Source organism: Chrysemys picta, chromosome 3, assembly GCF_011386835.1.
Source record: "Chrysemys picta bellii isolate R12L10 chromosome 3, ASM1138683v2, whole genome shotgun sequence".
NCBI lineage: Eukaryota > Metazoa > Chordata > Testudines > Emydidae > Chrysemys > Chrysemys picta.
In genome coordinates this window covers 69,184,291-69,196,838 of record NC_088793.1, presented here as the reverse complement: position 1 = coordinate 69,196,838, position 12,548 = coordinate 69,184,291, and the positions used below count along the sequence as shown (strand labels likewise).

Here is a 12,548-nt window from a genome sequence, read left to right as displayed (position 1 = left end):
GTAGATTTGTGGTAGCACATCTTCCCTGCAGAAGCTGACTTATTCCACTTAACATAAGAACAGCTGTACTGGGACAGACCAATGGTGCATCTAGCCCAGTATCCTGTCTCAGTGTCAGGTGCTTCAGAGGAATGAACAGAACAGGCAATCATCAAATGATGCATCCTCTGTCCTCCATTCCCAGGTTCTGGCAGTCAGAGGATAGACAGAAGAACTCTTTAGGAGAGCTGCTCAAGAATTTTCAGACAAAGCTAGGGTTTAGTCAGAAAATGTCAATTCGTTGAAACCAAAATGTTTATGGAAACATGTCAGTGTTGATGAATATTTGATGAAATACAGGGCAGCTCAGCCATGTGGACTGCCCCAGGGCTGCAGACCCAGTACTTCCAGGGTCCCCAGCTCTCAGGGCTTCCAGGCTCTCTGTCAGAGCTGGAAACCCCAGCTCCCTAGCTCTGAGGCTCACAGCTCAGTTGTGGTTCCCAGGGCTTCTAGGCTTTTGGCTGAAGCTGGAACCTTGGCATTTGGCTCCCAGGGTCAATTTCAAAAAGTTTTAAACTATTTTTTTCTAATTTCCCTTCCACAGCAAATTTCAAAAATTTGTTTCTGTTCTGAAGCTGAACAGTTTTGTTTTTTTAATTTCCCATGGACCGGAAATTATGACTTTCAGCCAGCTCTACTCATTAGTTTATTTCATGTGGCTATCAGATTGCAGTAGCAGAGACTAGCCTCTTCATTTAATAGCTGCTTGATAGTTCAGTGAACTTGGTATTAGCAACCAGCTGTGACAAAGTCAGGCCAGACGGCTACAAGAAGGTCTGGGAAGTCCGATATATTAGCCTTAGAATGCTAAAGGCCCTTTTTCCTACAAGCTGATACTCCTAAGGGAATTGTGTCAAGAAATTAAAAATTGTGTGCAAAATCTTTTACAATTCTGTAAATTTTATTTGTCAATAAATAAATGTGGCTCCAGCATGGCAGTGAGGAACATGGGCCACTGGCTGCATTGAGGTGGGAGATCACCCTGAAGCCCACATCTCCCCCAGTATAGGGACTCAGCAGTGAGGCTGCATCTGACCCTGACACAGTACAAGGGCTGGGCTTGCCCCAGAAACACCCTGGGGCCCTGCCCCTCTGCACCAGGTGCACCAGGTGAGGGTGGGCAGGCTCAGCCCTGCAGGATCCAAGTGTGGAGGGGCTTAGTGTGGGGGGATCCAGGCATGGGGTGAGAGGTTTCTGTGTGGGGCAATCTGGGTGCAGGTGGCTCAGTGGAAGATCTGGATGCACAAGGGCTCGTTGGGGGTTCCAGGTGTAGGGGCAATGGGACTCTGCAGGGGATCCAGGTGATGGTGGTTGGGCTCTTGGGGGGGGGGGGTCTGGGTGTGGGAAGATGGGGCTTGGCGAGGAGGTCTAGGTGCTGGGAGAGTGGGGCTTGATAGGGTGGGAGTCCAGGTGCTGCTGTGGGAACTCAGTGGGGTGAGGGTCTGGGTGTGGGGGGCTTGTCAGAGGGGTCCAGGTCTATGGGGGTAGGGCTTGTCAGGGTGAGGGTTTGATGGGCCTGCTTAATGGGGGAGCCCCAGCTGCTGTCCATCCCCCTTCCCACATTCCCTCCCCCTGCCTTATTCCATCCCTCGTCCTTCCCCACTGTCTCTTCCCCCATCCCCCTCATCCCCACTTCCTTCATTTCCCCCTTACCCAGGCCCACCGTGGGAACTCACTGTTCCCAGTGCCAAAGATATTTGTGGGCCCCCTTGGGGAATGAAAGGGCCAGGGGCAAGAGCACAGAGGGCAGGGTGGATTTGATTTAAATCATGATTTAAATCACTAGTCAGGAAGACTCGATTTACTCATGGTTTTCTACATAAAAGTGCATTCTTGTTGGTTGTTATAACCTTAATACCTATTCTTCACAACTCAGAGATAGATGTTGGTTTCATTTTTAGAAGGTACACACTATATATTTTTAAACCGTGATTTATTTTGAAAACTTTTCAGATGAGTTTTACAGCTATATCAGAAAATGAATGATTGGTTATTTCATTTACCAAAGATAATTGAAGCAGTTATTTATGAAGTCATTGGGAGGTGAACTATCTCCAATTCAACAGGTTAATCATTAAAATGTGGAGGATTTTCTTGCCAGGCTGTATTAGGAGGAGGACATCACCAGACAGACATTGAAATTGTTCTATTTAACTAAAACAACAATGTTAAGTATTCTGGATTTTTTTCTTCAACAGCAAACATAATATTTTAACAAAAAAGCATATGTCCCTCGCTTCTCACATTTATCTCCAGACTTCTTCTCCTTGTCCAGATCTATTTCGCCCTCAACAATCTTCTATTCATTGAACTTTTTGAAACTTTTCACTTTTAAAGAGAGGTAAGGGATTGACTCTGTTTACACAGATTTTCAGAGGGACAATAGAGTTGAGGTCTGTTATTTCTCACCTCTGTATATTATTTATTTATTTAAAAACATTTATGCAGTTAACAAGCATGTTACCTCTGGAGACCCAAATCCACAGTTTGAGAACTGCAAATCTAAGTATCTCTGATGGTATCTTTTAGTCTGAGCACTGAGTCCCATTGGGTAGAAATATTAACCTAAATAATCTATACAGAAACCCCTGGAACCCCATAAAATTGGGTATCTGATCCACGAACTATTGGAACTCACTTACAAAACTTTCTTAAACATTACATGACTATATTGTCTCATACTATAGAATTATAATTTATAATCCCTATTCCATGATGAGATAGTTTTAATTAAGATACATTATATCTTTAGATAGGTGTTTTTCCTCAAAATTCCAATTTAAATAAAAAAATTCTGATTTTTTTTTTTTTAAGTCATTGATTTTTATCCACCCTGACAGTGGGGCATGGGGGGGAGTGGCGGGGGGAAGGATTGGTCCCCAGCTGGAGCGAGGCAGGGGCCAGGGCAAGATGAGCACAGTGGGGCCTCTTGGGAGGATTAGTCCTGCTGACTGGAGCAAGGCAGGGGCTTGTTATGCATTAGGCTGTGAGCTCTTTGGGGCAGGAAACATTTTTCGTCATGTGTTTAGACAGCACCTAGCACAATGGAGTCTTTGGCCATGACTGCGGCTCTTAGTGCTACAGTAGGACGAAAATAAATAAGTCAATTTTGGGTTTGCATGCATGGGAGGTTAATGTGGAGCAATCATAGAAATGCAGTTCCTCTAAGACGTCTCCTAATTGCTGAGTCCTCCCCCACTGTGTCCACTCCCCAGTTTTGCTGTAACTTGACCACAAGAGATAACACTACCAGGGAAGCTCTGCTTTTGTAAGAATGCACATTGGGATGGAAGGGCTTGGAAATCTATCAAAGAGTAGAGTGGCAGAAGATCCTCTTTCATAGTTCTGCTTTGGAGGGGACCCTGCTTTGAACATCAAAGCTGTCAGGTGCAGGATTATTCCTACTAGCCTGTCAGAGAGAGCACTCAACAGAACTATTCGGGACCATTTTATCTCTGCAGCTCTGTACATGGTTGAGTTTTAATACTGTTTTTCCTTTCAGCTGATTGTATTTCAGTATTTTGAAAACACACTTTTTTGTTTGTATCTGCTAATGGCCATTTTATGAGAGTCCCTTTAACCTGTTGAAAATTCTGAGTCCCCTTTATTAAAAGGCCACATCCTTTAAGGTACGGCTTTATGACAGTGCCTCAAGTGGTCATTTAATGTAGATTTTTCTTCTCATAACGGCCCACAATCAGCGATAAGATTTAAAGCAGAACATAATATTCCAGGAGCAACCATTTATTATCTTGACCACCTGTTGTGAGCTCTGAAATCTACAGTATTCATTCAGCTAGTTTTAAATGTACTTCTGTATGTGATGATGCTATTCGCAACAGCTACGGTCACCTTCTTTATTCCTGTTTTAAGAACTTTAGTTGGTTTTCTAGTGATTGCAAGCTGAGCTCTGACCTGTCCCTTACCTTCTCCCCAGATACGATGAGGTACTGTATAAATCCTCTGAAGATCTTCAGCCCAAGCACATTGTCAGCTACCTCCTAACACTCAGGTAAGGAAAGAAATATTTGCTATTTTTGAACAGCTTTAATTCTCAGTTTCAGTAGACTCAAACTCCAGTAACATCCACAAATCAGCACAAGCAAACCTAGAACCTGCAGGCATCTGGGTGCTCTGTGCCAGATCTGAACTCCACAGCTAGCCCTTGTGGACAGACCTAAAACCCCAAATCTGCATCCCTTTGCACGTGGGACAGGGTTGGATCTAGATCTAAATGTTTTGGCTCAGGCTCTTCTCTTGGAGGAGGGGAGACGGAGAAACAAAGGAGGATAACTGAAGCAGAATAATTTGATAATACAAATCAAACTTGTAATCACTGAGACAGGAGTTAGTGTCCCCTTGAAAATGTTATAGTATCCCAGACCAAATAACCCTTTGGTCCCTATTGTATATTTCCAGTATGTACTTCTAAAATCCATATAGGTACCAGCAAGCCAAACTAGTAATTTCTTCTTTTATGAGGCAGCTGTGAGACATAAAACTCATAATCCAGTCCTGAAAAGGACTGTTTGCCCAAAGGCCCTTATAAATTGATCTTAGTCTGGTAGTTGGGGGTGGATCGCCTAGTTCTGCTGCTTTCTGCAGCCCATGTAACTGCTCTTCTTAAGGGAATTGCTGGTTCTAATCCACTTTTCTGTTTCAGCCATCTTGCTGCAGTGGCTCATAAAACGCTCCCTGTGAAAGGCAGTGCCCCTGAACTAGCCCAGGTACTGTGCATTATTGCTGTGTGACTATCATTCAGTGTACCTGAGCTGTGTATCCTAAGAGAAACATCGTCTATCTGACAAACAACTGCTTAGGAGGACACAGCTATTCAATCTCCAAACAGCTGAAACTAAGAGGCGCTCTTGGAAGCACTAACTGTAGGGATGGTGCAAGGCTAGTTCTGAGCTGCAGAACTGCCCCCCCCCTTTTTTTCCCCCTCAATGAAGGAGCAGGAACTCATGGCTGCAAGCCCACCCTGACTACCATGGGCTCTCTGGACCTCTTCAATGTGACCGTGAGCACCACTTAGAGAGAATTGCTTCAGAGCAATTGTTCCCTTTCTATCTCATTTTCTTCTCCCTAATATTGCGGAGAGTGTTTAACATTCTGGTTAGTTTCTGATGGTTTCCTCAGCTGTAAGTGGGAGGACAGAGATATGTGAGGTGACTGAACCTCCTCTCCCTAATTCTACCTACACAATACAAATTGTCTATACTGCTATTCTACCAACATAGGCTGTCGACTGCTATGTGCAGTTCCACCTAGATGCAAATTAGAAAGCTGTGAATCTTTGGGCGAGAGATCTGATCCCTTAACTATTGAGTAAATGCTACTCTAATTACACCATCTTTTGTTCTCTCTTGTACTGATTTGAAAAGTAATTACGTATCTGCCTTTGATGATGACTCTTCCTTCAGGGTTGAGCTTTGCAATGTTCTGTTGTGAAGAATAACAGTGAGAAGATTATAAAGAATATATTCCATATAGTTGAGCTTAAAGCTCCATTGACTTAAATGCACCTTTTAGTAAGCACGACTTTTTTGATAGAAGTGAGGTCAGATTCTCTGTAATTCTGAAGAGTGGTGAAAGTTAGGTCCTCCCCCTTGTCTCCAAACACTCACTCCCAAACACTTACTGTCACTGTGCTTTTAAAGTGCTCATTCCCAGAGCAAGTGGGACATGACCAAGGAAGAGACACTTCTGCCTTTTGGCAGCTTGTTCCATCTCCTGTGGGAGCTGGAGAGCAAGTCCAACAATGCAAAGGACAAGTACATCTTCTCTGCGCACCTTACAAAACAGCAACTTTTACAGGCCAGGTGTTCCTTCAAAGTGACATTTGATATTGTTCTCACCAACCTATTAGCCATATACCAGTTCACATTCTTTATTGGCATGAAAAGCTACGCAAGTCTTGCCAGCATGGAGCATTTTAATTTGTGTGCAGTTAAGTATCACTACCGGAGATGTGGTTTTGCCGCTGCTTTGTGTTTTTTTTTTTTTTTTTTAAAGCCACATCAATAGAATATGCAAGCAGACTTTCTGACTTAGTTTTAGCTCTGTCTGATTCTAGATTTCCTCTTACACTCCATTGGGGGTGAGAGGTTTGGGGGGGACTCTGAAGTATGGATAATGTATGGAGACACATGCATACCCATAAATCCAGGTTCAATAAGTGACTTAAAAAAATTGGGCTTTCAGGTAGAAACTGAGTATTCTGAAGCAGTAGAGGAGGGAGGAACTGGGGCTGAGAGAAAAATCAATATTCTTTACTGTGTAATTTTTCAAATACATCAGATGATAATATTGTAGGGGAATATTGGGAAGGTGGTGGAGAAACTTCCATCAATAAGTAGTTGGGGTTTCTTTGATCTACAGCCGGGGATGGGACAGATAATACCTGGATGTTCTATCTTCTAGAACGTGACTATCCTAAAGACAAGATGGGTGAGGTACTATCTCTTATTGGACCAACTTCTGTTGGTGAAAGAGACCAGCTTTTGACCTACATTGAGCTCTTATTCAGCTGTGGGAAAGGTACTCAGCAAGTTATGAATTTAAGCTCCAACCAAAAATACCCGATCACCCATGGGAGAACACTTTTCATAAAGCGATCACTCTATCTCTGCCTCTCAGTCCTCATCCTCAAAGAAAACCTGCACAACACTTTCAAAAGACAAGCCTGGGAGCTTGAATTCATAACTTTGCTAGACACTACAAATCAAAGACTGTATAAAGACACAGTATTTATGGTTTATTACAACAATCTGTAACTCACAGTACCCCCTTTCTTGTCCTATGACTGCAGGGGTGTTAACAGACCACTTCACCTTGCAGGTCCCTTAGAAGATGTGTTAATTACTTAGGCTAAAAAATTTGTTCCACCTTATATTTTGCTGTGACACTCTGGCTTGGTCTACATTACAGTTAGGTCAACATAAGGCAGCTTACATCAATGTAATTATGCCAGTGTGTACACACCTGCGGAAGCAAAGCTGTAGTAAGTGCTCTACTACACTGACATAATAACTCCACCTCCATGAGGCATAGGGCTTATGTCAGTGTAGTTAGGGTGATGCAGTGTCCCTGTAGACACTGCATTACTTACAGCCGCTGTTGGCTGTCATTCTTGTCAATTTCACGGCTCCCTGCTGGGAGCTGTGAAATTGACCAGAAAACCACATTGTCACTGGGGTAGGTGGGGGGGCTCCAGCTAGAGCCCAGCTGTCCCCCAGGTACATGCTCCCACCGCATGCTCTAAGCTCTGAACCTTGGTGCAGCTGCTGGACTCCCCACACGGAGCCAAGAGCCTCCCGGCAGCCACCGGGATGTGCCCGCTCAGCTCCCCGCTCCCAGCCAGTCGGCTCCCAAGGGGGAGCCCAGTGATTGCCCCAAGCCTTTCGGCTCCCTACCAGGAGCTGCCCAGACTCTGAGTGCAGAGCTCTCACCCGGGAGCCTGGCTGCGGTGGGGAGTGGAGAGCCCAGGGAAACAGCCGGGCTCCCGGCGGCAGGGAGCTGGGAGCCTCCAGGCAGTACCAGGGCTTCCCCTGGGGAGCACTGGGCCTCCAGGCAGCAGCCCGGCCTGGTTCCCTGCTGACTCTAAGTCATTTTACAACTACTGCAGTAATTACTGCAGCAGTTCATGTCCATGCTATCCTTCTCCTGTCGGTGGTGCGTGTCCTTACCAGGAGCATTTCCACTGAAGAGGGGCAGTGTGGGAGGCTGGAAGCCCCCCACTTACATTTTTAGTGTAGACAGGCCTTCTGAGTACCTTTCCCAGACCTGAAGAAGAGCTCAGTGTAGCTCAAGAGCTGTCTCTCCAACAGAAGTTGGCGCAATAAAAAATATTACTTCACCCACCTTGTCTCTCTAATATCCTGGGACCAGCACGGCTACGGCAACCAAATATGACTATGCTAGGCTGTCCGCCAAATAAATGATCATGGGAAGGTGAGAGGACATGTCTATATTCAGCTTCTCAAAGGTCCAGTGCGGCCACAAGGTGAATGTGTCTTACCTGTGTGCTGCTTGGAACTCCTTGTTTTTCTGACAGTTGCTGTGGCTCAGATCCACTCAAGGACTTAGGCACCTAACGCCCAGAATTAGCTGCCACTGCTATCCACATAACCCTCACTCAACTGCTGCCCAATCCTCCAGGCACCGAAGTTACTGCTGCACTCTGGGCATCCACAGCCTATTTTATGCCTACGCGTCAGTGCAATCCATGAAGCCGGGGAAGACAAGCACTCCTCTGCCTGGCTTCTTACGGGCTCTAATGCAGTAGCATGTTCGCTGCATGTTCCAAATCTGACCAGTGGAGGAGGTGCCACCTGCCTCCTTAACGCTTACCCCAGTGGTTAGAGCACTTACCTGGGGTGTGGGAGACCCAGGTTCACTTCATCCCTTTGCATGATGGGGAGAAGGGATTTAAATAGGGGTCTCCCACCTCTGAGTGCCCTACCCACTGGTCTAGGGGATATTCTGAGCGGGAGGAGGGGCCTCGCTCAGTCTCCTCTGGTGAAGCTGTTCCACCTGGCATAAGAGTGATTTGAAGCAGGGGGACTGGACCCTGCAGCTCCCACCTTTCAGCTGGATGCCCTAACCACCAGTCTATGGAGTCAGTCTCTGTGGCCCAGTGACTCTTTCAGTAATTATACCAAGTGGAATGGCTTCAACAGGAGATATTCGAATATCCTGGTGGTTTGGGCACACTCCTTAGAGGTAGGAGATCTCTGTTCAGATCCCTTCTCTCCAGCAGACAGAGTGGGGGATCAAACCTGGGTCTCCCACAGACTGGATGAGTGCGCTAATCACTAGGCTAAAAGTTACAAGGGAGGCAATCCCCCCCCCCCCAGCCCCTTATACAAGGAGCCAAGGGATTTAACTCAGGCTTTATGGATCTCCTTATTGTTCCAGAGGTGCCTAAACGATAGGCACTGCAACAGCTGAGTCCCTTTGTGGATCCAGACCAGGGGTGGCCAACCTGAGCCTGAATTTACCAATGTACATTGCCAAAGAGCCACAGTAATACATTAGCAACCCCACATCAGCTCCCACCCCACAGCGCCTCCCGCCTGCCGGCAGCCCTGCCAATCAGCACCTCCCGCCTGCTGCAGTCAGCTGTTTCACATGCGCAGGAGGCTCTGTGGGGGAGGGGGAGGAGTGAGGGCATGGCAGGTTCCAGGGAAGGAGCAGGGGTCTTGGGGGAAGGGGTGGAGTGGGGGCACCCCCCGGCACAGTGGAAAGTTAGCATCTGTAGCTCCAGCCCTGGAGTCAGTGCCTATGCAAGGAGCCGCGTATTAACCTCTGAAGAGCCACATGCGGCTCTGGAGCCACAGGTTGGCCCCCCCCGATCCAGACCAATCGTCTTGTGTTCCACCATGGCAGCTCTCCACTCTGCTCGTTCCTGTGCTAGGCTTTCTGCAGCAGGGTCTTGTTCCCTCGGTCTGGGAGTCCAGGCTGGATGTGGCTAGAGACCTGAGTCCGACTTTGGCTTGAATGGTCTCTACAACATTGGGAATAAATTCCTCCACTTTCACCCTTAGATCAGTTGTTCAGTGCTATTGTGGCGGAGGATGAAAGTGGCTTCCTCTAGTCCTTGAGCTGCTACTAGTATTCGGCACTTTGTATCTTCATAGTGTTGGACAAACCGTAATCCTCAGACTCCTAAACAAAGATGACACACACTGTAGCTGTCTTCATTTTTAACAGGCTTCCTCCTAGCCCTTTCCTTGAGACTATGCTCCTTGGTCATGTAAATATAAACCGCTGTTCAGATGGAGGGACTGCATAAGTTGATTGTTACTTTTATTTTGCAGGCAAGACTCCGCCTCTTCCAGGCTGCGCGTTCTGTTCTAGCTAATGGAATGAAACTTCTTGGAATCACGCCTGTCACACAGATGTAACAAAAAAGCCTCTTACAATGTAAATTAAGCTTCTTAGTAAAAGTTTTTAATGAGAATCCAGCCCGTGCTATGACCCTCATTGTTACTTCAGTCCTACAAACTCTCTTCTTGTCTGGTCTTTGGTGTTCTCCTGTGCCTCAAGCTGAGGGCAGTGTACGAACAGCTTCTCATGGGACAGAGCTCTTGAAAAAGAAAAAGCACTCTGCCCCACCAAAAAACCCTACCTGATACCTTGCTTATCCTCCACTAACAGAATCACTTATTGGCATCTTCTGTAACTCCCAAGTTCTCATTTATATCCAGTGATTCTGTTAGTGGAGGATAAGCAAGGTATCAGGTAGGGTTTTTTTGGTGGGGCAGAGTGCTTTTTCTTTGAGACAGAGATTCAGTTTCACCCTCACATGTCCACAAGCATTTGAGTCTCTTCTCTTGCACTTGCTCTCACTAAAAATATCCTCCCTTCAGTGTATTTCACTCCCGTTTCACAATTCAACGTTACTTACTCTCCCACCCACCTTGAGCTCTTGTTAGTGATTAAATTGAAGTTTATCTAAACCTAATAGTGTAATAGCTCTAGATGCTTCATCTACTGCTGCAATTCAGTTCACACAAACTATGGTTTGGTTACAGGCTGTTCTGGATTTCCCATTGCCTTTATGATCTTTCCCACTTCAACTATATGGCCTGGACCAGCTGCCAAACCTTCTTTTTCCTCCCCCGGAGACTTCTCCCCAGTTTCAAAGGAAAAGATGGCTCTGAAAAGTGGTTTTGTTTTGTTTTTTAGATGAAGAAACATTAGCATGAGTACCACATCATAATCTAAGGATAATACCACTGAGCACAAGCTGCAACCTTGGAACAGATGTGCCCTAAAACAATACGATAGTGGAAGGGAGCTTAACATATTACCCTATTGCTATTTCATGACTAGCAATAAGAGGCCTTGCCAGAATTTGTTTGTGGTTCCTGAATAAAATCCAAGCACTTTGTACTTGGAAGACTAATTCTAAGTACAGCCCCCACACCTGCCAGATTAGCTCGTAACGCTCTACTTAAAATGGATGGAGACGCATGGCTGCTAAATTCACCTCAGAGGCAGGGGTAAAGGAAAAAGTTCTCATTTTATGAGTCAGCTCCATTGTCACTACATTTCCTCAGTGTTGAAAGACAAGCACCAGAGGGAATGAGGAAGAGGAACAAATGAGCTAATATTTACTTTTCTATCCTCCATTGAGCATGTTGTTTTAACCAAGTGTACTGCTCCTGCTAACCAATGCCTTAAGATTCCCCCAGGAGTATACACATTATGTCCTGCGGGGGGTGTAGAATTGATACCTTCTGCAGATTTCTTGGCTCCACCACAGAAAAATGGGGGAGCAAAGAAATCTGTGGGGAACACACATCCCTTCTATGGCAGCCCAGGCACATCTGCTGGAAGCAGCTAGCAGCAGATCACCATGACGGGGAGGAGGGAGGCTGGGCCTGCATGCAGCAACGTAAAGGGGGTGGGGCTGGGCACCTCTGCAGAGCTGTCCCTACATGGTTGCAAGGCCTAGGACAAACCCCCCCCTCCACCACAGGCCACCCCACCTATGCCTCAGAGCCTGGATACTGCCTTCTATCCTTTGGACACCCCTGGCTGGGTTTCTTAGTCTTCCCTAATAGCAGTGACAACACCTAGTTGCAGGGGATTTTCCAGGCCTGCTGAGGGTCACAGTGCATAATAAACCCAAATCAGGTCCTTTGTGTACATTCAGTTTTGCTATTTCCCCTCTATAGTCAAGTTAAATTGATCTTCTTTTGTTTGTTGGGGGTTTTCTTTACCTTAGAGATGAATTTTGAAGAATAGGAAAAGGTCACAATGAAAATAAAAACGAGAGGGGCAGGTCCTTCTGCTTTTAATACCCTTTTTGAAGTGGATCAGATTTCAAAAGGCTGATGTCTCTAAGGTGGGGTAATGGGTTGCACATTAAGCTGTTTCATTACAAAGCAACCAATGAAGTAGAATTTCAACAGTTATTTTGTAAGTGGGAGTGAGTTAGACTCGAGCCTCCTATGTTTGACTTTGAAGGCTCTCAAACAGCAGCAGCATTAATCACCTATGGTCAGGTCTAGAATTTAGTCAATTATGAAAGTTAACCTGAATAAATGTACCAACATTGGTTTTCTAGAAATGAAATGGTACAAAGTGCCCTGAAGCAATTAATTGCTGTGTATGTTTTCTATGAATGCATTGACTAAATGGGCTGTATTGATGGATGTCTTCCAAAGAATTGAGGATCAACCACAGCAGTGGTTTTGCCCTCTCAGGCATTTGTTGAGCCTATGCAGGTTTCAGTCACCCTTCAACAAACAAAACACAAACTTTAGGAAAACACTTCTAGGTTTTACATGCATCCCTCTGCTGTGCAGAACGGCTCAATCTGTGCTATGGCACAGAAAACTACTTGGAATATAGATAAAGTATGCATCAGCCTCGAACCAAAAACCTCACGTCCTGACTTGACACCAATATGGAGATGTGAAGAGAACATCATTAGTGGTTCCCCCATGTAATCAGTGAACTAGTTTCACAAATTACTCCTAACAAAATTGGGACAT

At 45.7% G+C, this 12,548-nt stretch overlaps 1 protein-coding gene across 5 annotated transcripts in view; it reads left to right on the top strand.

Moving 5' to 3' along the window:
• Positions 1–10,003, top strand: part of RARS2 (arginyl-tRNA synthetase 2, mitochondrial) — a 55,512-nt gene extending 45,509 nt beyond the window's left edge. For 4 of the 5 annotated variants that reach the window (XM_042857571.2, XM_065590178.1, XM_005299699.4 and 1 more), the window contains 3 exons: positions 3,977–4,051; positions 4,703–4,766; positions 9,861–10,003. In XM_042857571.2, coding sequence (XP_042713505.2) covers positions 3,977–4,051; positions 4,703–4,766; positions 9,861–9,947 — 226 coding nt within the window. In that variant the 3' untranslated portion in view covers positions 9,948–10,003. The remainder of the gene's footprint in view (positions 1–3,976; positions 4,052–4,702; positions 4,767–9,860) is intronic. The other variant, XM_042857572.2, reaches the window with a different exon arrangement.
• Positions 10,004–12,548: the final 2,545 nt, after the last annotated feature.